Raw genomic sequence first — 22,397 nt, 5'->3', positions numbered from 1 at the left:
CTCCCTGCTAGGTTTTCATTTCTGATTAATAATCTAGATTTGAAAAAACTCAATTCTTTATCAGGGGACTTTTTAGAAAGAGGAAAGATAGATCTGAAGAATTAGGTTCAGGACAACATTGATTTGTATACCAGTCTCACTTGAATTACTTTATAGTTCTGAACTTCTGATAAACTATTTTTAAAGATAGTAGCTAAATTATACATCATTTATAGGGCAATGTTTGTAGCTCAGTGGAGAGGCACGTGCTTTTTATATGTATTAGATTAGGAAGTATTATCTGGGGTCTTTCAAATCTTTTTGATTACAAAGGCCATTGCATGAATTCGGTTCTGCTTCTTTTAAATTTCATAAATTGTATTAAACATTCTGTAGAATTACACATTAAAGTTTCATAAGTTCTAATCTAGAGAATTTAGAAAGCCATATAGCTTTTTAGAAAAAATATTTTAGCAGATGTCAGGTTATGGAGAAATCATTCTCTAGTTATCAGAGGAACTCTAGAGGAAATCTAAATAAAGCCTATTAAATCGCACCAATCACTCTCCATCATTTTATCTTCAAAATTAGGAAAAGAATGGTTGAGATTCAAGAGTTCTTTACAACACCATAGATTTTCATTTGATGCTAACATGCCCGCACATAAAACCTGCATAGAGGAAGAGGATTTTAAAAAAAAAACTTGGGAAATTCAGGTAACATTTCAGGGTTCATTTCTACAACAAACTCAAGGGCTGTTATAGAAATGAAGATACAAAGTTTAAAGGTTGACGAAGCAGTATCAGTAGTTTGCATTTCACGAAGGTAGCTCTGTCGGCAGTCTTCTGCAGAGCCTCCAGTCCAGATCATCAGGACGCTTATCGTCCTTTCCGGGAAGCCCAACCTTTGCCCGTGCCACCTAGAAACGATGGGCAATGAAAGTCACCAGGTGGCTACAGTTTCTCCAAGACAAGTGTATCGCTTGACCTAACACAAATTATTTTAGAAATAGATTTCCTTCTTCAGACTTCATTCCATACACATTAGACTACAACTCCTATTTCATACAAACGTTGGTCACAGTTGGACTGGATTCACAGTACAAACGGAACAGAACAGATTTAACAGAGTTGGAAGGGACCTTGGAGGTCCCTTCTAGTCCAACCATCTTTCTCAGGCAGGAAGCCGGTTCAGACAAATGGTTCACTCTCTTTCTCGCTTCCTCCCTCTCCTTCTGGAAGCTATTTCTCTATATGGCAGGGGTCTTCAAACTTGGCCCTTTTATGACTTGTGGACTTCAACTCCCAGAATTCCTCAGCCAGCAAAGCTGGCTGAGGAATTCTGGGAGTTGAAGTCCACAAGTCATAAAAGGGCCAAGTTTGAAGACCCCTGCTATATGGGATCCAATCCCCCTCCCTATGCAGAATTCCTCCCGTCCCCCGCCCGCCGTCCTCTATCCCCTCTCAGCCGCAGGCAGGGCCCGTCCCATCCCGCGTAACCCACCTCTCGCCGCCAGCACCGAGTTGGAGGCGGGGCTTTCTCCTCGGCGCCGCCTCTCCGTGAGTTGCCCGAGAACTTTTGTTTTGGGCACAGCATTCTGGCCGGAGGGAAGTTTTGTGGAGGCAGCTGGGCGCCCGAGATCCGCTCGACCGCGGATCGGGGTGGTCGAGGTGGTGAGAAAGGGGAGCCCCAGAGTGCCCGGATCGGATTCTGCAGAAGTCTGCCCTCGCCGCCATGGAGGGGTCTCGGGGGCTGCCACTCTTACCGCTGCTGCTGCTGCTGGCCTCCTCCGCCGAAGGTAAGGGCGTCTCTCCAGCCTGCTGGGTTCCCACGGGCGGGACGCAAGCAGTTCTTTGGTTCCCCTCTTACGGAGGTGGCAGAAAGGTGCTGTGCCTCACTGGGGACTATCCTGAATATCGGGGCGCCCGAAGAGACTGGCCAAAAGTCGGGGTGGAGGGCTGATGGGTCGTGACCTGACACTTGCAGCTGTATACACAGAAAAGGCTACTACCGGTCCTCTCCTCAGAGGCTGGTGGACAGAGTACAGCCCTTCAAGGCAGGGATTTGGAAAACACCCATAAAAGAATGTCTGCGGATTTTCTCGCTCATCCAGGTCGCGATGGTCCAATAGGTGTTTTTTCGAAAGGCAACCGGACTTTCTTTGTCATGAGAAATGAAAGGTCTTCAAGGAAAAACCAAGTCCAGTTTCGGGAAAAAAAAAACACCTTTAGGACACCCATAATGAATGCTGATTTCCATTTCCCGCATACCAAGTATTCCTGACTAGTTTCTATCGCGGAGGCAGGACTATGCCAGAACCAGAAAGTAAGACGTGGGTTTTGTCTGAACTCACCGAATCCTCAAATGTTTCCTACTACGGGGAGCCAAGTCCAAATGGAAATCTCCATTGGAGAGGCCTGATATGCTTCCTGGGATGCCCGGGGCGAAGACAGTTGCCTGCCTGGCGCCTCTTTTCCTTCCTTGTTCTGAATGAGGCTCTAATCCTCAGGCTGCAATACTTAGCCAGGCGCTGTAGTGTCCAGCGAGGAGATTGAGGAGATTGCAAAGAGGAAACTCGCATCTGCAGAGTAATCCCCTCTGAAGCCTGTCTCAGGCTGATGCTGGTTACTTAATACTTCTTCCACTTCTTTATTCTAGTAAATGTTCAAAAAGGCAGCTTAATCAGTAAAGGACAATGCTAGATGGGGCTGTTGAAGAATGCTTTGTTTGTGCCTATTTTGAATGAGACAAACTTATGCTGCTGTAAGACAAATTCTGTGTTTAGAGAACCATTTGGTCAGGGTGAGATATGTACAAAGATAATTGTTTGTGTTATGTTGAATTATTGGTCATGAAGGGCAGAATGCCCTAATTAAACAGAGATGATTAGATTACAATATTTTTTTAAAATTAATGATAGATCTTACACAAATAAATACATGCTATAATCTGTGCTTGCATTGATTTTACTGCTAGCTGTTCTTATAAAAATAAAGAACTAGGAATAATGGATGTGTCCCACAGTGATGTGCTAAACAGTGTACAAGAACCCCAATTCTAAATCTCATAAAATTATCTTCTACTCAGTTTTACCAGCTCATAAAATTATTCTCAGAAAACATTATTCTGCATTTCTTGGATGCAAATGTGATGAACTAGCATGGTAAAATATATACCAAACCTGCATTTAATAATGCATGTATGCAAGAAAACTGAGATCCAGTACCATTTTTGGCATGGGTTTAGGAAATGCATGCCAGCTGGTAATATGAATCAGGCCATATCTGAAGAAAAATATGCTAAAGAAAAATATAGCGTCATTAAAAGGCTAATCTACAGTAATTATTCTGGGGATAGGAGGGAGCTATTTATAAAAGCCAAAGCTAATTGATTCCTTTGGTGCTTGCCTTAAAAAAGTCCTCTGAAATACCAAAGTCATTTTACTATAATCTGGAGTTTGGGAGTGAGGCTGGAACATGTGCTTCTTCAGCCTTTAGTTGTTTTTTTTCAAATCATAGTAATTATTTGCTAAGCAAGTCCCCCATGGATTCCTCCCTAAAGGCAAAATCCATAGTACCCATGCAGTGAGGTGTCTGCACAAATGGTAGATATGCCAGAGATGCTTTGTCAATTCATGCTTCTAAAGGCAAAGTGCCTGCTAGATCTCTTCTAAGACATCTTCAAGCAATGCCTATCTCCCGTTAAAGTATAGTGACACAAGCTACATTTTCAGTCTTCCCTAATATTAATCACGCTAGCTGAACTGATTAGACTGAGGTCCATGATTATGTGGAGGTTCATGATTTGCCCATGTCTGGTAAAATGTGCTTATTTTTCTATTGCTGCTATTGCTTCAGAAAAGGGGAACAGCTCCCCTCTCCCTTTTAACTAGAATACCCCATCTATTCTTTCTAAGAACTTTTCAAGATTTTCTCTCTTATTAATTTCTGTTCCATAAGGAAGGTAAACTATTACTATACAGTTGCGGATAAATCAAGAGAAATGATAACTATTAGACTGCAATAATAAGGCCACACTTGGAACACTGTGTACAGTTTTAGTCACCACAATACAAAAAAGATGCCAAGACCCTAGAAAGTGTGCAGAGATAGGCAACATAGATGATAAAGGGTCTGGAGGCTAAATCATATGATGAACAGTTGAGGGAGGGAGATATGGTTACCTGTCAAAGAGAAGAATTAGGGGGGACGTGATAACTGTTTTCCAGTACTTGAGAGGCTGTCACAGAGAAGAGGGACTGACATTGTCCAAAGCACCAGAAGCAAAAACAAAAAGTAATGGGTGGAAGCTTATTAAAAGAAAGATCCAACCTAGAAATAAGGAGAATTTTTCTGACAACAATAAGAACAATTAATGGAATAAATCAGGGGTTCCCAACCCCCGGTCCATGGCCCAGTACCAGGCTGTGGCACGCAAGCAACTGGTCTGCACAAACAAGCAAAGCCCCATCCACGGGATGCAGGCAGCATACAAAACCATGCACCCTCCAGTCCGTGGAAAAACCTCTCTCCACGGAACCAGTCCCTGGTGCCCAAAAGGTTGGTCTCCCAGACTTGTGGGTACTCCTCACTGAAGGTTTTCCAAAATAGACTGGACGACTAATTGACTGAGATGGAATAAGGTTTCCTGCCTTGAGCAGGGGGTTGGCCTAGAACAGGGGTAGGCAACCTCGGCTCTTTTATGACTCATGGACTTCAACTCCCAGAATTCCGGAGCCAGCATGGCTGGCTCAGGAATTCTGGGAGTTGAAGTCCATGAGTCATAAAAGAGCCGAGGTTGCCTAACCCTGGCCTAGAAGACCTCTGAAATCCCTTTCAGCCCTATAATTCTATATTTTAGTTTTGTTAATTTTTCCTTCTTTTTTGTCTGCAGTTGTAGTGCAGTGTCAGCAATAGTATTAAGGGGAAGTTATGACAGTTTGATTTTTCTTTAAATCAAAAACAGTAAAAATGCAATAGTGTTGAAAAGAAGCAGGCTGAGTATGATCGCATTTTTAAAATTTGAATAAGGTGATCTGATAAGGTTTCCTCTTCATCTGCCCTATAAATTTCACCTTTCTTTTTGAAACTCTAAACAGCAACCCCTCCATCTCCAAAAATGGGCTCTCCCAAATCCAGAAGGTAGCCTTCCTGCCGAGCAAAATAATAATGGGGATAGGTGAGATGAGTTTTTCCACTGTGTATGGACATATTATTGAATGAATCACACGTTGTATCTCCAAACAAGATGAGGTATTAATTATACACTAGAATTCAGCTGAAAGTACAGTCAAATTTTGACAAACTTTTAAAATCCCTACCACCAGTTCCTTAAAAAATAAAATATCTGGGACAAATTCTGGAAATACAACAATTCGGAAGATCATGGATTCTGAAGGAGACATAAAGAAATGCAATTAATGGCAAAAGAAAGACAAGTGCAGGCGCCCCTTTCTAGCACCTCTCTGGCTCCTCTGCATTCTGACAACATGTAAGGCAGAAGTCTGTCACTTTGGAAGGTAGACAATGGAAAGTTCAGTTAACTTTTTCTCTAGATGAAGTTTGCAAATATGCAGAAATTAATTAATCACAATGTCTGTGTTTACAACAGTGAGTTTAAGGTTTCACACATGCAGTCCTATAGAAGTTCTATTTTGGGAGCAGGAATGATTTCCAATTTCATGCCTGCTTCTCCTTTGACTTTGTGGGAAGCTGGCTGGGAGCATTGGAAATCACAATCACATGATTATAGTAGCGTGGCAGGATCCCTAAAATTTCAATTGCACAGGAGTGAATGGTCCTGGATTTTATATGCATTCTTCAAGTTAGCAGGTTTAAGGTCCTTTATTCAAAAATTATTGTGCTATCCTGCCCTGTTTGGGATAATTAAAGGTTACAAACAGATAAGCAGGCAGGAGAGTTTTAGTACTATATAGATTATTACATAAATAATAAACCTTTATAGTCAAAGTACAACATGTGTACATTGAGATTAGCTGAGCCTCCCCCCGTGCTCCCTCCCCCCAACACACAGTGACAACAAACCCTCCATCCTACCACACCATGTGAACCAACTACACCACACACCGGCCTCCCAAGTCAATTCTGCATAAGTTCAGAGATTATATCCCATTTAAAAGCCTAACAGCCCACGGATAAAAGCTATTTTTCAGCCTGTTGGTACGGCTGGCTATATTCCTATATCTCCTTGAATTGAACCTGGAAGCAAACTGGCAACCAATGTAGCTCCCAGAGCAGAGGTGTAATGTGTGCTGATCTGAGTGCTCACATAAACTGCCTGTGCTGCTGCACTTTGGGCAAGCCGAAACTTCCAGATGCTCTTCAAGGGCAGCCCCATGTAGTAAATATTTGTCATGTGGAACTTTAGTTTTGCTGAAGACGATATTTGCTGTTTATGCTTTTTTCACAACATTCTAATGTATAAATGCATTGGAGTCTATAACCCATTTCTTTGTGAGAAAAGTTGTTAATAAATGTCTCAGAGGCTCTGGGGTGTCTGTCTATCTGTATATGTGGGTAACCTCTAGCAAAGTACAGCCGCTGGGAGAAGGTCTTTTCCTCCATATCCCAATAGGATATTAACTATCAGAGACAACCATGGATTAATAAAGGGCTTCACACAAACATCCCTCCCACAAAAGCACCTTAGATGTTTAGTAATAATTTTTCATATCAGAAAATAATCAAGGAAAACAATACAGAAAAAAAAGAATTCTTACAAAACTGTTGTAAAGGAATGTTTATAAAGAGCTGTTGTAAAAGGTTTTGTTAAGAAACTAGCACACAAATGCAGAAGCAAAACTATTTGGCTGAAATATGGTGAAGACAATAAGAAGCTTTGAAGATAACAGGGAGGAAGGACATTGTTTCCGAAATTGAAATTGAACATGATAAAACTATACCTCTTAATTTACAGGTCTTGCTAGTGGAAAAAGAGAAACAAAGGAATTTGCCTTGACAACATCTACAAAGTCATATTCATATGAGATGGACTCAGTCGGTATACAACCGGTAGCGCAGTCCTTTCTGGCCTGGTTAAATTATACTTCTCCAGTCACTGCATTGTCATCTCCTATGGATTCCAGGCTTGCAAAGATCAATACAGTCACCTCATCAGGAGATCGTGCAGGTCATCTTCTCCAGTCAATTAAGTTTAATCCTACAGTAGGAACTATACTAAGCGCTGAACATATGGATATCAAATTTAATTGCTCGATCGATGTTCCCAAATCACTGGTCAAGCAAGACTTCCCACCTTTTACCTTGTGGAAAAATGGAAAGGAAATTCTTGATGTTGGCAGGATAGCCAGCCAATATTACCAGTTTGATGATAATGAAGTAACCACTATGAAAGTTGCTTTCAGGTAATCAGTGTTTATTCCATTTAATTTTAACTTCTTAAAATTTTCTGGAGTTAAATATTTATGGAAGAATCCATAGATCACAGATGATTTTCACATTTACTTATTTAGACTCACCCTAGGGGACAGTTTTTCCTAACCTGTTGCCTTCCTTCTTCTCACCTGTTATAATTATGTGTTTTCTTCAATGATCCCAAAATCAACTTATGTACTACTCTCCAGATATATTGAGACTATCAGACACATGCTGACTAAGAAATCTGAAAGCTCACATACAATGCGTTTGAAAGGCACACCACATTTAAGAAATCTAATTTTAGGACTGTTGTAAAAAATTCAAATATGAAACAAAATAGGGACAGTGAGTGAATTGATTTCATTATCTCCTCATCTTGAATTATGGAACATTTATTTCACTGAACACCCCGAGACAAGATAAAAGAAATTCAGTAAATGCAGCAGCAAGGGTTCTCTTGCTAAAATATTTCTGTACCTTATGGGATGAATGTAGTCACTGTGTTTGCAAAGAAAAGATTATCTAGAAATGTATTTAGAGAGCTTGTAGCAAAACACAGCATCATTACTTTTGAGTTTGGATTGTGTGAGCAGATGCCTCCTTGTAGTGGTATGTGAGAATGACCTTGGGAGATAGGAGGAAAAGCCCTAGGTAATACAATGGTTTTATAAACAAATATGAGTGTGAAGGAGAAGGGGTGGCAAAAATGTCTCTGAAGGAACCTTCCCTAATTTTTTGGAGCGTAAAAGTGAGGGATGGGAGAGGTACTTTCATATTTGCAATATTCTATTAATGTAACCTTATAATAAGGATAGAGCTAGTGCTCTTAGGTGTGCTTCTTATGTGGACTATTTCAGAAGGCTAAGAATCATCCTCTATTACCCATACATCTTTCCCCTCACTATATATATGCAAAGCAAAATGAAATCCCAAACCATGGAATTGTTACTCTCTCTTGTTATTCTGTCTATCCCAGGAGGCTTTCTGAAAGCCACATATGTAAAACTCTACTTCGCTCTTGCTAATGAGAGCTATATGCATCCATTTTGGGACTATGAAGAATGAGGATACACCACGCTATTTCCAGTACTTGGAAACATTTTTAAGTGCTGAGAATGCTCTTTTTAAAAAGTCCCAGAGTTATTTCCCTTGTGGGCTGCCTTCCTATGATATTTATTTTTAATGAACCTTAAAATACTGCAGCATTTATTTCATTATGAAGAAGGAATACCAGAGTCTTGACTAAGTCACAGAGTGAACACTGATGGCCTTATAAGTCTTTTTTCCCCTTTTCTTCTGTAGTATATCCAATGCTCATCATTCTGATAATGGGTCTTATAGCTGCAAGTTGAAAATTCAGAATGAGGAAATTGAATCAGATCCTATTTTGGTTTTGTTGGAAGGTACGTTTAGATCTGAAATAAATACTTGTTGCCTAATGTGTGGGATGATTTTGCAAAATAATCTGACAGTGATAATTCCTAGATAACCAGAGGTACAGGAGAAATGAATTAAACTAAGACAGGGAAATTTTTTTATAGAATAAGTAAGGAAGTGCATGGCTGAGGTGCTTCCCATCATGCTGATTCCTTGAAGATATTGGAGAAAAATCTATCTTTCTCTCTGTGTCTCTATCAGTTTCTAGGAAATAAGTGGAAATTGACTACCCCTTGCCCCCCTACATAGATGCTACTTACTATAACTTTTAACATTCTTATTTTGGTACTTGTTGTCTAGATAACTGCAATTTAGCATCACCTGGCAAAACCCAATGTTTCTCACATCAGTTCTAGCTGAGGGTGAGAAACTCCATGGGTAGGTGGAATTGTTTTTAAATGCAAAAAGAGGACCGTTGTCTACATTCTCACATTCTCCTTTGCCAAGGAAGAGATAGAAATATGGTGGTATTACCTGAATGATAGAGATACTTTGGTTGTCCCTGAGATCTTTTTATGTTCACTTAAATAACATCATTGGTTACATACTGTTCAAGAGAATGGAGACCAATCACTTCCCACTTTAGTGAGCAAGTACTTAATGCATCTAATGGGACTGGATTATTCAAAGTATACTTCAGGCTGTCTTCCGTTACAAACTTAGAAGTCACTACCTTGTTAAGTTAAAAGGGACTTCAAAAACAACCTAAGGGACTTTAATATGGATTCCAACTCTCAGAATTCCATAGATAGCATGTTGGCTAGGGTATTTGGGGAGTCTACACATCTTGAAGTTGCTGAGGCTGAGAAAACTGACTTAAAGTAATTTTTCTCATGCTGGACCCCTACAAGTGTGCTCATTGACTGGGAATACTGGAAACTGTAGCTCCTAATGCACCAGTTTGAAGCTGTTGGAAGGTTGGGACATCATGGTATTACATTTGATGATTTGCTCCATTATTGGGGAGGAAGATTTATCACCAATCCATAAACCTCCCACTTCAGATCTGCTGTAATAAGTCAAGATCTAGTATTTAGTGCTTGATCCATGGAGGCTGTTGACTTGAACCACACTGGGCACCTGACTGGGCACAGAGACTGAGAGAACAAGGCCTTGGGGAATCGCTGTGACTTTCTTCCTTAATGCATAATTTCCATCTAAGTAGACAGATTTTTCTTTAAAAAAACCCTACAGTAGGAAAACAGAATAATTTTAATAGGGTATGGATGGCAGTGTGAGCCAGACCAGCACCATGCCAGACTGGTAGAAATAGCAGGTTAAAGGAGATCTTGATGGACTATCAGATTGATTTTATAATCAATTATATTATCTATTAATTAAAATATGAAGGCAAAGAGGAAACGCTCTAAAGGCATGCAGAGCTTTTAGATTTTGTACAGCGTAAGTCCTATCTCAATTGATATGGGTAAAAATGAGAATAGCAAGATTACTACTCCATCTTGCTCAATTGCTTAATTCTTTCATGCAGTGAAGACCTTTGGAAATTATTTTGAAAGTACTATTTTGGGGCTTGAGTTTCAAGTGCTCCTATCCATTTTGGCTGGTGCACTTAACTTTGTTGTATTTTTATTTATTGATTTATTAACAACAATTCCAGCACGCCATTAGTCATTGTGCTGAGTATCAAGGCTCTTTCCTTACCTTTTTTTATATAATTCACCATTTTTAAAATACACAACATGAATTGGTTCAGTGATCATTCATGTGTGTGTGTGTGTGTGTGTGTGTGTGTGTGTGTGTATTCATTCTTATGTGATTGTAAAAAAATAGTATTTAAAAATACCATAATTGAAGATTACTGTATAAAACATCAAAAGAACCCACAACCTCCTTGCTTGTTTTAAAATTGCATGGTGGCAGGAGTTTGGGAGTTGACGTCCACACATCTTAAAGTTGCCAAGTTTGAGAAACACTGAACTCTTGTGTTTATCATTTGATCATATTAAGATTGCTCGTCTCTAGCTATTAAATATGGCACTTAGTATCTCAGGTTCGAGACTGAATGACACTGCAATGAGAAATCATTGTACTTAATGCTTAAAGCTTAATCATATAAGTCCAGTCTTTCCAATTTGAGGAAATCCAGATGTTATGGTTTATAACTGCTGTCATCCACAGTCCCACAATGGAGAAACCATCATGGGTTGGAGAGGCCACTGTAGTTCTACATGTCTCTTGTTTTCAACTTCTTAGTAGTGCTTTTACTTCTGCTGCCTGCAGGACTGCCACATTTCATTAAGCAGCCCCAGGGGCTGAATGTTACCCGAAATAAACCGTTCAATCTCACATGTCATGCTGTGGGGCCTCCTGAGCCTGTTGAGATTCGCTGGCATTGGAACAGCAACCAAATCCCAAAGAAAACTGACAGTTCTCCCTCTGTGCTGAGCATACCAGGTGAGTTAAATCCATCTGTCTTGACAAAAATCTAGCATGAATGGTTTGCTATTCTGCATTGGAACAGCGGGACAATAAATATAACTGAAGTGTGTAATTTATCATATAGTTGAGTTCTGGACATTCTTGTCTTGTTTTTATAATGAGGAGATTAATGATAAAGTTATTTTAAAGGGAGTATCCCAAATAAAACCGTTTATTTTATTTTTTTGCCTATTTCTATAGGAAACAATTTAATAACAGAAAACTGAGAGTTTTTTAAAGTCAGCAATATATATGTGTGGGAGGAATGCACACATAATACAATATATATTGTGTGCAGATGGATAGATAGATACTTTACATGAAGATGATCCTAGATTTAATTAATAATATGTCATAGTTAAAAGACTAAAATAATATTTATTATGCTGTCATAATAAGTTGTTTTAAGATGGATGGCTATACAAATGTTAGAAATCAATCAATTCTTCAGGTTTTTATAGTTGAATCTATTGGTAGAGAATGGATTTAACTAGTACTTTAACTAGTGATGCTACTAATAGAGTGGGCATTAGAAGATTGATATTTAACCTCACTATTTGCCATATTACTTCAGTATTTGGCAAATCTATACCTTAGATCAATTAAAGTTGTATTTAAGAGAGAGAGAGAGAGAGAGTAGAGTGATGGCTCAGGTATTAGATTTGGAGATCTGTTCAAATGTACTCTCAGTTTTGGAACATCAGAGAATGATTTTGGGTTCATCAATCTGGTAGGATTATTGTGGGGTTAAATGAAGGGAGATCCTATGTAAAATTATGAGAGTCCCTGAAAAAAAATGCAAAATATAAATCTAGGAAAGAAACAGTAAACATGTATTGTAGGAAATTATTTTAGAACCCTAAGAACACAAATCAAGTTTTCAGTAACTGGAGAAACTGGGAAATGTGTAGCTTCACACCTAAGGTTCCTCAGGGTTATTGTTGAAAGTTTTTATGTGGGACTTAAGTATTTTTAAATAATTTCAGAAAATCATGCAATTTCCTTGATTTGATGGATTGTTTTAAAGGGTATTATCCTTCCAAGTAGTTAATTTGTTGTTGTTTTTAAACTCAACCATTGAGAAAGTTATTTCAATAGTATAATGGACATGTCTAAAATTTATTTAAAGGTACTTTCAAATGAAATATAATTAATATAATTTATATCTATATAACTATTTTGAGTATAGAGTGTTTGTGGAAAATGCACAGTGTGTGTGTGTGTGTGTGTGTGTGTGTGTGTGTGTACTAGAAAAAAATACTCGAACACCAGGATAAAGTCAAAACTAACCATTTTAATATACGTAGCTTTCGTTGGCCAACGTATTGTCCTGAGCTGCCCCATACTCACTCTCATCCGTGTGTTCTCAGGTTGAGGGTGTTGCACCCTCCTCGTAAAGTGTGAATGTGTCCGAATGCCCGTTGTCAAGGGCAGGTCGTGAGCTGTTCTTTCTGCCGCGATCAGCCCTCCCGTTGTCACACGTGCCTCCATGGTAGGTGTCTTAGGGGTTCCCCTCCCTTTTTACCAGTCACGATGCGCTGGTGCCGCATGGCCAGGGAGTCCTGGTCCTGCCTTGAAGGCACCCTCTGTAAGTGCTTGCATTGCTTGCATTGCTCCTCCCAGCTCCTCAGTGCCTGATAGGCGGGGAGCAGATCTATACGGCGATTGATTGAAAACTCTTCCAAAAACCAAGCCTCCTTGAGCAGTTGGCCGCCCTTAGTGCTGTCCTGGGCAATGGCCTCGGCTCCCACCAAGTCAAAAGTATAGTTATGACTGGCTGTGTGTGTCCACACCTGTTAGTGTTGTTCTTGCCATCTGACAGCAAGCTCATGCTCATGCATCCTGGTCCTCAGCCATTTTGCTGTCTCCCCAACATAGTTACAACAGTCCTCACATCTCACCCTATATATCACTGAGGATCTTTCCTCGTTGGGGAGCGGGTTCTTTGGATGCATTACCCTGGCACGCAGGGTTGGTCAGGTTTATAGGCAATACTGACGTTATAGGGAGCTAATATCCACGCTGTGGCTTCAGATACACCATTGATATACAGCAGCGTTATCCATGCCACCAGCGTGCCCTCTTGTTGGTCCTTAGGGGGTTCATGTGGCCTACTGTACTGTCTGATAAAGTGCAATGAATACCCGTTACTCCTGCAGATATGGTAAAGGTGGCACCTCTCCTCCTCCCTTGTCCTGTCTGTACTGCAGTGTATATCCACCCACCTGAACAGCGTCGTGATACAGCTGACCTTATGGGCTATAGTGTGGTTGCTGCTATAATGAAGAATTCTGTCAGTATGCGTGGGTTTGCAGTAGACTGATGTATGGAGAGAACCATCCAATTGGCGGCTAACCAACACATCCAGGAAGGCTAAGGTTCCATTGACCTCTACTGTAAAGTGGATATCTGGATAAACGGAGTTCAGCTCACTCATGAACCTGGTTTTGTCCTGCCTATTGATGACCACAAATGTGTCATCCACGTAACTAGCCCAAAACCTGGGACGATATGTGGACATCACCTGGGCCTCCAATTGTTGCAGGACAGCCTCTGCAATGACCCCCGAGATTGGGGACCCCATGGGTGTACCCTTTACCTGCTCATAGATGACACCTTGGAACGTAAAATAAATTCTGACGCATAGGGTCATAAGCTGCATGAGGTACTCAGTGTCAAGTGAGTCCTGGTGTCACCTTGCCCCCTATTGCAGGCGATTCCTTATCACTGCAATCACTAAATCCTGCAGGATTGAGGTAAACAGCGAGGTGACGTCATAAGATATCATGACCTCATCCTCCTCTATGCTCAAAGATCTTATCTTGTCCAGGAACTCCCCCTACGAGCTTACTGTGGTGTCACTATCCGCCACCAGATACCCAATCCTACCACTCAGTCATTTAGCCAACCCTGAGGTTGGGGTTCCCCTGAACAACACAATAGGTTGCAGAGGAGCCCCTTCCTTATGGATTTTTGGAACTCCATAAAACCTGGCCATGGGCACATCCCTAGGACACAAAGCTCTCAGCACGTCCTCGATCTTCCCCTGTCATTTGAATCTGTCCAGCACCTTGGTGAACTGATTTTTGAGGGTTGCCATCAGATCCTTTTTAATCACCCGGTAGGCACTATTATCACTGAGCAACATAAGGGCCTTATGGATATATTCTGGCCTGTCCATGACAAACGTTGCTCTGCCCTTGTCCGCCAGAAGGATGATGATGGTCTTGTTGCAGGGCCTCCTCCTCCATAGCCGACAGGACCTGGCATCACCTATGGGCCATAAGCAGACCCGTAACACGCTGCCTGATAGAACTCCTGGTCTCGTCATTAGCCCCAATCTGCTGTACAGCTGGCTCTAAGGCAGCCAAGAAGTCGACGGTCCGTGCATCCATTAAATTGTGGCCGGCATCCCGTTGCAATAGTCCGATCTGTCCTTGAGTAAGGGTTTTAGATGACAAGTTATGGACTAATTTGTCAGCGGGGCCAGGGTTGTCCAATGCACGCAGAGGCTCCATCTTGCGGCACAATATGCTGCCTAGCCCTCTCTGTGACCTCACGTATATGGTGACCAAGGAACTGGTATATGGTGACCAAGGAACGTATATGGTGACCAAGGAACTTGTGAGAGCCTGACAACAACACTCCTGACATCCACGGACCCCTGTCATCAAAATGCCAATTCGCGGACTTCTGGCGTGACGTCAAAGGAAAGCGGAATGGTAGGGAAAACTTTCCTGAACTGCCGAGCTTTGTTTTTTTGTCTACTGAGCAGCTAAATGAGCTGTTGCTGATCGTGGAGCAATTGGCAAAGAAGGATAGAGGTCTGGGCTTGCTGGAGTAGTGTGAACCTCCGGTGAAGTGAAGGACAGTCCTGATCTCCGGTAAAGAGAGGAGGGCCCTGCCGAGAGAATATCGGGCCCATCACCATGACAGAGTGCTTTTGGGGAAATGGAGCAGAAGTGGCGTTGGTACAGTATTAATTAAACTGCGAGAGAGGAATGGATCGCCCCCTTAAAATTGAGTTTGAAGGGATTCGGGAGGTGTAAGACTGGATTGCGGCTGGAAGCGGCAGAATAGTTTTTCTTGTGAGCAGCTCAGAGGTTCTGTGAACACTGGGGAGATCGGGCTCTAGACCATTTGCTGAATTAGTAGAACTGATTGGGCACAGCTTTTTCCCCATTTCCAGTGTATTTGGGAACCTCCTTGGACTTTTTATGATCTACTTTTGCCGCTGTGTTTTTTTTTCCTATAAACTCATTTGACAATCAGCTGGCAAGTAGCAGGAAGCTACCTCTTATTGTCGCTCTTCTGGCTTGGATGTGGATTGTATGGTGATTAAGCTACTGCTATAAATTAGCCACGGGGAACTACAGGAGAGCGGTGAGGAACGTCTGCAAGAAAAGAGACTTGTAACATTGTTATATATATCTTTGTTCCTTTCTACTGGTTCCTTATCCATTAGCCCACTAGAATATTAATTAACTATTGGGGGGCGGCAAGGTTGCGGACTGCTGAGAGGAGTTTACAGACCAATTCATTAAATGTTAAAGCCAAGGAAGCGGTAGACGCTGGTAAACATCAACCTCTTTTATTAGACCAAGAGGATTTAGCTCATAAGCTTAAAATGGCCAGACAACACCACTTTGAGCATGCTAATAGGGCGGGCTGGTGGCTCACCTATAAATTAAAGAAGGAAAGGCAAAGTAGACGGATAGATCAATTGCAAGATAAGAGAGGAGTTATACAGGTGGATAATGAACGGAAAAAAGAAATTGCTCAGGAATTTTTCTCACAACTCTATACAAATGAGCAGATATCTGATAAGAAAATTAAGGAATACTTAGATTGTTCAAACCTCCCCAAATTTCCAGAATCAGCCAGGGATTTGCTAAATAAGGATGTTACGGAAGGAGAGATAGAGATTGCGATCAAGGGACAAAAGACAGGGAAAACCCCTGGCACTGATGGCCTACCAGCAAAGATTTATAAAATCTTCACAGATCTATTTATAAAATATATGAAGGATATCTTTAATATGGTGTTGAAGGAGTCTAAAGTTCCTAAGTCATGGTTAGAAGCCTATATTTCTTTGATACCGAAAGAAGGGGTGGACCACACTCTTATACATAACTATAGGCCCATTTCACTTCTTAACTCTGATTACAAAATCTTCGCAGCTGTAATGGTGGCTAGACTTAAGCGATACCTCAATGAATTTATTCATATTGATCAAAATGGGTTTTTACCTGCTAGACAGCTAAAAGACAATGTGCGAATTATAATGGATGTTTTGGAGTATTATGAGGCCCATCCTGAAAAGCAGGTGGCGCTTCTCTTTTTAGACACCCAGAAAGCCTTCGACAGGGTTAATTGGAATTATCTCATATTACAATTGAAATATATGGAGGCTGGTGATTATTTCTTGAATGTAATTCAGGCCATCTACAGTCAACAGAAGGCTAAGATTTTGGTTAACGGCGAAGAGTCGGATGAAGTGACGATAGCGAAAGGCACGAGACAAGGTTGCTCACTTTCTCCATTGTTGTTTATATTCTCTCTAGAACCTCTGCTTAGGTCAATAAGAGAGGATTTGGGTATAAGAGGGCTGAAGGTTAGAGAACAAGAATATAAAGTTCAGGCGTTTGCAGACGACCTAGTCTTTGTCTTAGAAGAGCCATTAACTTCTGGCTGCCAACTTATTGATAGGATACAGAAATTTGGTGAAGTAGCTGGATTACGAATAAATAAAGAAAAAACGAATATTATAGTTAATATTGTAGTTAGAACTACAAAATACTTTGGGCTTCCAGATAGTTCATAAAATTAAATATTTGGGTATATGGCTGTCCGATAGATGTTCCTCAATAAAGGTGGATAATCATTTAAAATTGGTCGGACAATTGGAGAAAGACTTAGAGAAATGGGGTAAGCTACAACTTTCACTAATGGGTCGGATAGCTTTGATCAAAACCCAGGTCTTGCCTAGATTGGTATTCCTTTTTTAGACGGCCCTGGTTAGATTAGATAAAACTTTTTTTAGGAATTTGGATAGGAGTACCAGTAGAGTTATTTGGCAGGGCAAGAAACCCCGAATTAGATTAAAAATGATGCAGAAACCGAAAGAACAGGTTGGATTCGGGGTTCCAAATTGGCAAAACTATTATAATTTGGCGATCCTGGTATGGATTTGTGAATGGGTCACACTGGCACGTAAACGTTTGTTGGTAACTTAAGGCCACGATCTCCAGCAGGGGTGGTACGCCCACCTATGGTGGGAAAGAGGTAGACCCCCAGAATACTTTACTAAATATTATTTACATGGAGTTTTGATTGAGATCTGGGCCAGAATTAGGAAAATATATTATAATAAAGTGCCACCTTGGACCTCACCCCTGGAAGCTGTGCTATCCGACATTATAGAATTTTGAGAAAAAGTTGACTTATAAAGAGTTATTAGATCTAAATGGGAACTTAAAAACAAAGTTATCACTTCAGGAACAGGGGTTAAATTTAGATTGGTGGACCTATCTGCAAATTAGTAGTAAATACACGAAGGACAGGCAGACGCTTGGAATTTGTCGAGAGCTCCATACCCTGGATAGGATTTTGTTGGGAGTGGATGATAAGATCTTATCTAAGTGTTATAAATTTTTATGGCTATGGAAGTAGCTGAGGAGGGCGCGAAGGCCTTGATCCATGCCTGGGTGAGATTTAGGTTGCTCAATAGATATTGAGAGGTGGAGCGAAATTTGGGTTAAGAACATTAAGTTAACACGGTCAATAGCATACAAAGAAAATATATATAAAATGTCATATTGTTGGCATTTACCGCCGGCTAGGCTCGCCAAAATGTTTCCTGGAACATCCCCAACTTGTTGGAAATGTGGTGTCAAAGAAGGCACATATTTCCACCAATGGTGGACCTGTCGAGAGGCTATGAACTTCTGGAAGAATATCCAGAAATGGCTAAGTGAGATGTTGGGATACCATATACAATTGTGTCCTGAGGTGTTTTTATTGGGGATAAGACCACGAAATATAAACAGAACTGCGTGGTACCTGTTGTTACATATAACCACTGCTGCAAGATTGGCGTGGGCCCAATATTGGAAGATGGATGTTAGCCCACCTGACCAAATAGTAATTCAGAAAATAATGAACTGTGCAGAATCAGTTTGGCTCACTATGATTATTCTGGAACGACGGTGTTGTGCTTTAATTAATCTCTTGTAAGACTTCTATGGTCTGTGTAAGCAGATATAATTAACTTTAACAGGTCTCTCCAGATAGTTTAAACTCGTAGAAACACCTTTTATATAGAAATACCTTTATTGCAATTCAGATGACGTTGTACAGCATTTCCAAGATATTCCCGAGGTGTCTCCAAGGTTAGAAGATGATAATGTTCCCAGGGTCTGCATATTGGGACCCCATGTTTTCTGCTAATGAAGCATGGCTCACTAGGGAAGAAGGAGGAGGAAGTCCATCCCAGAAAGGGGAGGGGAAAGGAAATACATCATATAGTAGGAGGGTCTGACTGCCCACATTGTGATTTCTCCACCCAGCCACGTGGTGGCAGCACAATGATGTTAAAGGGACGAGAGGACACAGATTATTATTTGTCTTGGAGTCAATGGTACAATTGGATGTCAAAAAGAGCTATTAGTTGAACTTTATTACTTGTTATATGCAATAAGTTTTCCTTTCTTGGTGGTTGCTTTCTTATATGTAACGGGACAACCTTATTTCCTCATCGCAAGGTGATGTAAACCGCTATTGACTTAATGTTTGCTTGATACACAAATAAACAAAAAAATAAAAAAACCGCTAATTCGCCTAGGGTGGTCATTAATCAAGGCACGTATGGCCGGATGCTGGAATTGGCGGACCGCAAGCAGGCATTCCACAGAGTCCACAAGAGGTCTTCTCTGGAGTGAATTGGGAGGCAAATCACCCTGGATGCAGTCATGCAGGAAGGGCAATTTGCGATAGATGTGTTGTGACCCCGGCCCCAGAGGGTGCTTTATCTTCGTATGCTGACTTGGAGGATGACTCGGAGGATGATATGGGAAAGGAGGAAGCTGACACGAGTAACGTACCGGAGGGGCCAACTCCCTTGATGAGTCAGCAAGAACTGACTGTGGCTGACGTGCCTATGGACCCCAGCCAAACAGAGGAGGAAACAGAACAGCACGTTATTTAATTCTATTTTAATTTTAACTGTATTCTAACTTTTGTACTGTTTTAACTGTTTTTAAATTTGCCCTGTAAACTGCCATGAGTCCTTCGGGAATAGGGTGGTATAGAAATCTAATAACTAAATAAATAAATAAATAAATTGCTCTTAACCCCTCACGCCTCTCCAGTGGTTGCCAGAGGCCTCATTTGGGGAGGGTCCACCTCCATGCATTTCAGGAGTATCCGCAGTGGCCCCATCCTTTTACCTCACTATGTAGGGAGCAGAGCTAAGAGGAACTGCCCTGGCTCTCCTACTTCCCAAGATACGCTAAGGTGATCTCTGTGGTAATGCCTCTGGTCTCTTTCAATGCCTGTCCATAGCAGATGCTTTTTTTAAAAAAATCTATTTCTTCTTTGTAATTCCAGATTGCTTTGAAAAACCTAGCCTCCATCCCCATCAGCTTCAGGCCTTTGCCACTTCATAAGCAGGATCCCGTCTGTGCCAGGCATGTAGGCCTTTTACGTCAGACACAGGCAGCCTTTTCTTTATCGCAGCGTGTCGTTCGCAATCTGTCTCAAAGGTTTTGTATAAGAGTAACTTCATCGATGGCATGTGGCATTGAGTTCCACAGGCCCTGCTTCCTGGGTCTTCGCGGTAAGATGTTGACTTTCTGATTTCAGCGTGTGCCTCCTTGCCGTGGAGAGTGGCTGGGCGTCTCCTGATGGTTTCAGCATTTTTAAATACCTCGGTTTGCATTTCCTGTTACTGTCTGTCCAGATAGAGTTGCATGTTGTCCTCTTATGCAATGCTCACATCCCTTCCTCAAAACCTAATCGAATGGAAGGGATACGGGCCCGAAGACCTCTCATGGGTGGATGCCTCCTCCGTACACTCTCCGGACCTCGTACGGGCTTTCCACGACCAGTTTCCGTCCCGACCACATCCAGACCATCAGACCCGGGGAAGGGCCCTGCGGTGGGGGATAGTGTTGTGACCCCAGCCCCGGAGGGTGCTTTATCTTCACATGCTGACTCGGAGGATAACTCAGAGTATGATAGGGGAAAGTAGGAAGCTGACACGAGCAACGTACCGGAGGGGCCGACTCCCCTGGTGAGTCAGCAAGAACTGACTGTGGCTGACATGCCTATGGACCCCAGCCAAACAGAGGAGGAAACAGAACAGCAAGCAGAGGCCGGCAGCAGCAACGGGGAGCCCCTATTAGATGCAAGAGAAAGATGTAGGATATGTCGTCAACAGCAGCAGCAACTATTGCAAAGTCCCAAGCGGTGTGGATGGGAGACATAGGGCCACACCCTACAGAGTATAAAAGGGGCGTGGCTGCACAGGAAAGGCGTGGTGAACAATTTGTTGGCGTTTTGAGTACTGTGTAATTACAAACTGTTCTTGAAATTTGTAACGTGTCTGCCTGTCTACATCTGGACTTTGAAGCTGCTGGCCATCTGCCAAAGACCTTGGAACATCGCCCGGTAATTACAAAAGTGCTATATGATTCAAACCTTGGGAAGGAGTTAACTGTTAAAAGACCAGCTTCCGTTTATACAGCCTGCGTTTGCTTCTGCTGGACTTTTGAGCCTCTTTAAGGCTACTCATTGGGAGCGGACAGAACAAATTTGTTCACCACCCTATAACAAGCCACCTTTAATCAACATGGACCCCCAACAACAACAGCAGTTGCTAGCTGAGAACCAACTGCTACGCCAGCAAGTCACACAGGTTGCTGGTCAAGTGGCTCAATTGACTGTGCCTGCCCTTCCTCAGCCACGTTGGAAATGTCCAGTAGCCACGCCAGTTAAGTTCACTGGGCAGCCGGACATGTTCTCAGCATTCATGGGGCAGTGCCAACTGTATATGGCCCTAAGAGCGGAAGACTTCGCAGATGATCGAACTAGGGTGGGGTTCATCATCAATCTTCTCTCAGGCTCTGCTGCCCGATGGGCCACGCCCTTATTAGCCCAGAATAGTTCCCTTCTGACTGACTGCCAGGGGTTCTGGTGCCACCTACAGCAAATGTACAAAGACCCCATTAGGGCACAGACCGTGGCGAAGCATATCAGGGATATTAAACAGGGGAGGCACCTCCTGCAGGATTACATCACAGAATTCCGACTGCTGTCTCAAGACTCCACCTGGAATGAGGCGGCATTAATGGATGCCTTCCAAGATGGCCTGTCGGAAGAACTGCAGGATGAATTGGCCAGAGTTGAGGTCCCCCCAACCTTCGGCGCCTTGGTGGTTCAGTGTCTCCGGATCGACGCACGCCTGCAGCATCGGAAAAGTCGACGGATGGCCCCAGAGCCGCTGCCTGCACCAACACCGTCAGTTGCTTCTCGCCCCGTGCCGGCAGCACCCCGAGTCGCCCCAACCTTTGCAGCTACGGCAGAAGAACCGATGGAGCTGGGAGCAGCCCGACCCCGCTTGATGGCCCAGGAAAAGACTCGCAGACACCAGGGGGGTTTCTGCTTGTATTGTGGAGCACGTGGACACTTCGCTGCCTCCTGTCCACCAAAAGAAAGTTGGGATGTTGAAGCCTGGCCCCAGGCCCCAAACTCGAATAAACAAACTGGGAAATGGGGCAGGCTCGGTCTAAGGGAAACCCTAGGCCGGGCACATGCCAGTTCGCCACCCGAAGTGGCAGATGTGGACTCTGGGCCCCTCTGCATTTGATCCTTGCTTCCCAGGTTTTTGTGTCGAACTGACAAGGGAGTATTCCGGCGCATGCGCTGGTGGACTCAGGGGCCACCACAAACTTTATGGACCGGGCCTTTGCGACCCAGTGTAACATTCCCCTGTGTCTAGTGGATTGCCCGTCGAGGGTGGAAACCATCGATGGGCGGGAGCTGGTGTCAGGACCCATCAAATTTGCCACTTAGCCCCTGCGTCTGGTCATTGGATCGCATGAGGAAGCGATCCAATTCTATGTAACCTGTGAGCTCCATTTCCCT

At 42.5% G+C, this 22,397-nt stretch overlaps 1 protein-coding gene across 2 annotated transcripts in view; it reads left to right on the top strand.

The window, feature by feature from the left end:
* Positions 1–1,569: 1,569 nt before the first annotated feature.
* Positions 1,570–22,397, top strand: part of MERTK (MER proto-oncogene, tyrosine kinase) — an 84,085-nt gene continuing 63,257 nt past the window's right edge. For both annotated transcript variants that reach the window (XM_083348306.1, XM_083348305.1), the window contains exons 1-4: positions 1,570–1,777; positions 6,916–7,363; positions 8,679–8,779; positions 11,055–11,228. In XM_083348306.1, the coding sequence (XP_083204432.1) occupies positions 1,714–1,777; positions 6,916–7,363; positions 8,679–8,779; positions 11,055–11,228 (787 nt within the window). In that variant the 5' untranslated portion in view covers positions 1,570–1,713. The remainder of the gene's footprint in view (positions 1,778–6,915; positions 7,364–8,678; positions 8,780–11,054; positions 11,229–22,397) is intronic.

The sequence above is a fragment of the Vipera ursinii genome (genome assembly GCF_947247035.1).
Source record: "Vipera ursinii genome assembly, chromosome: 1".
NCBI classification, from domain to species: Eukaryota; Metazoa; Chordata; class Lepidosauria; order Squamata; family Viperidae; genus Vipera; species Vipera ursinii.
Note: the sequence above shows the minus strand (reverse complement) of the source record. Positions and strands in the feature narration are given on the sequence as shown.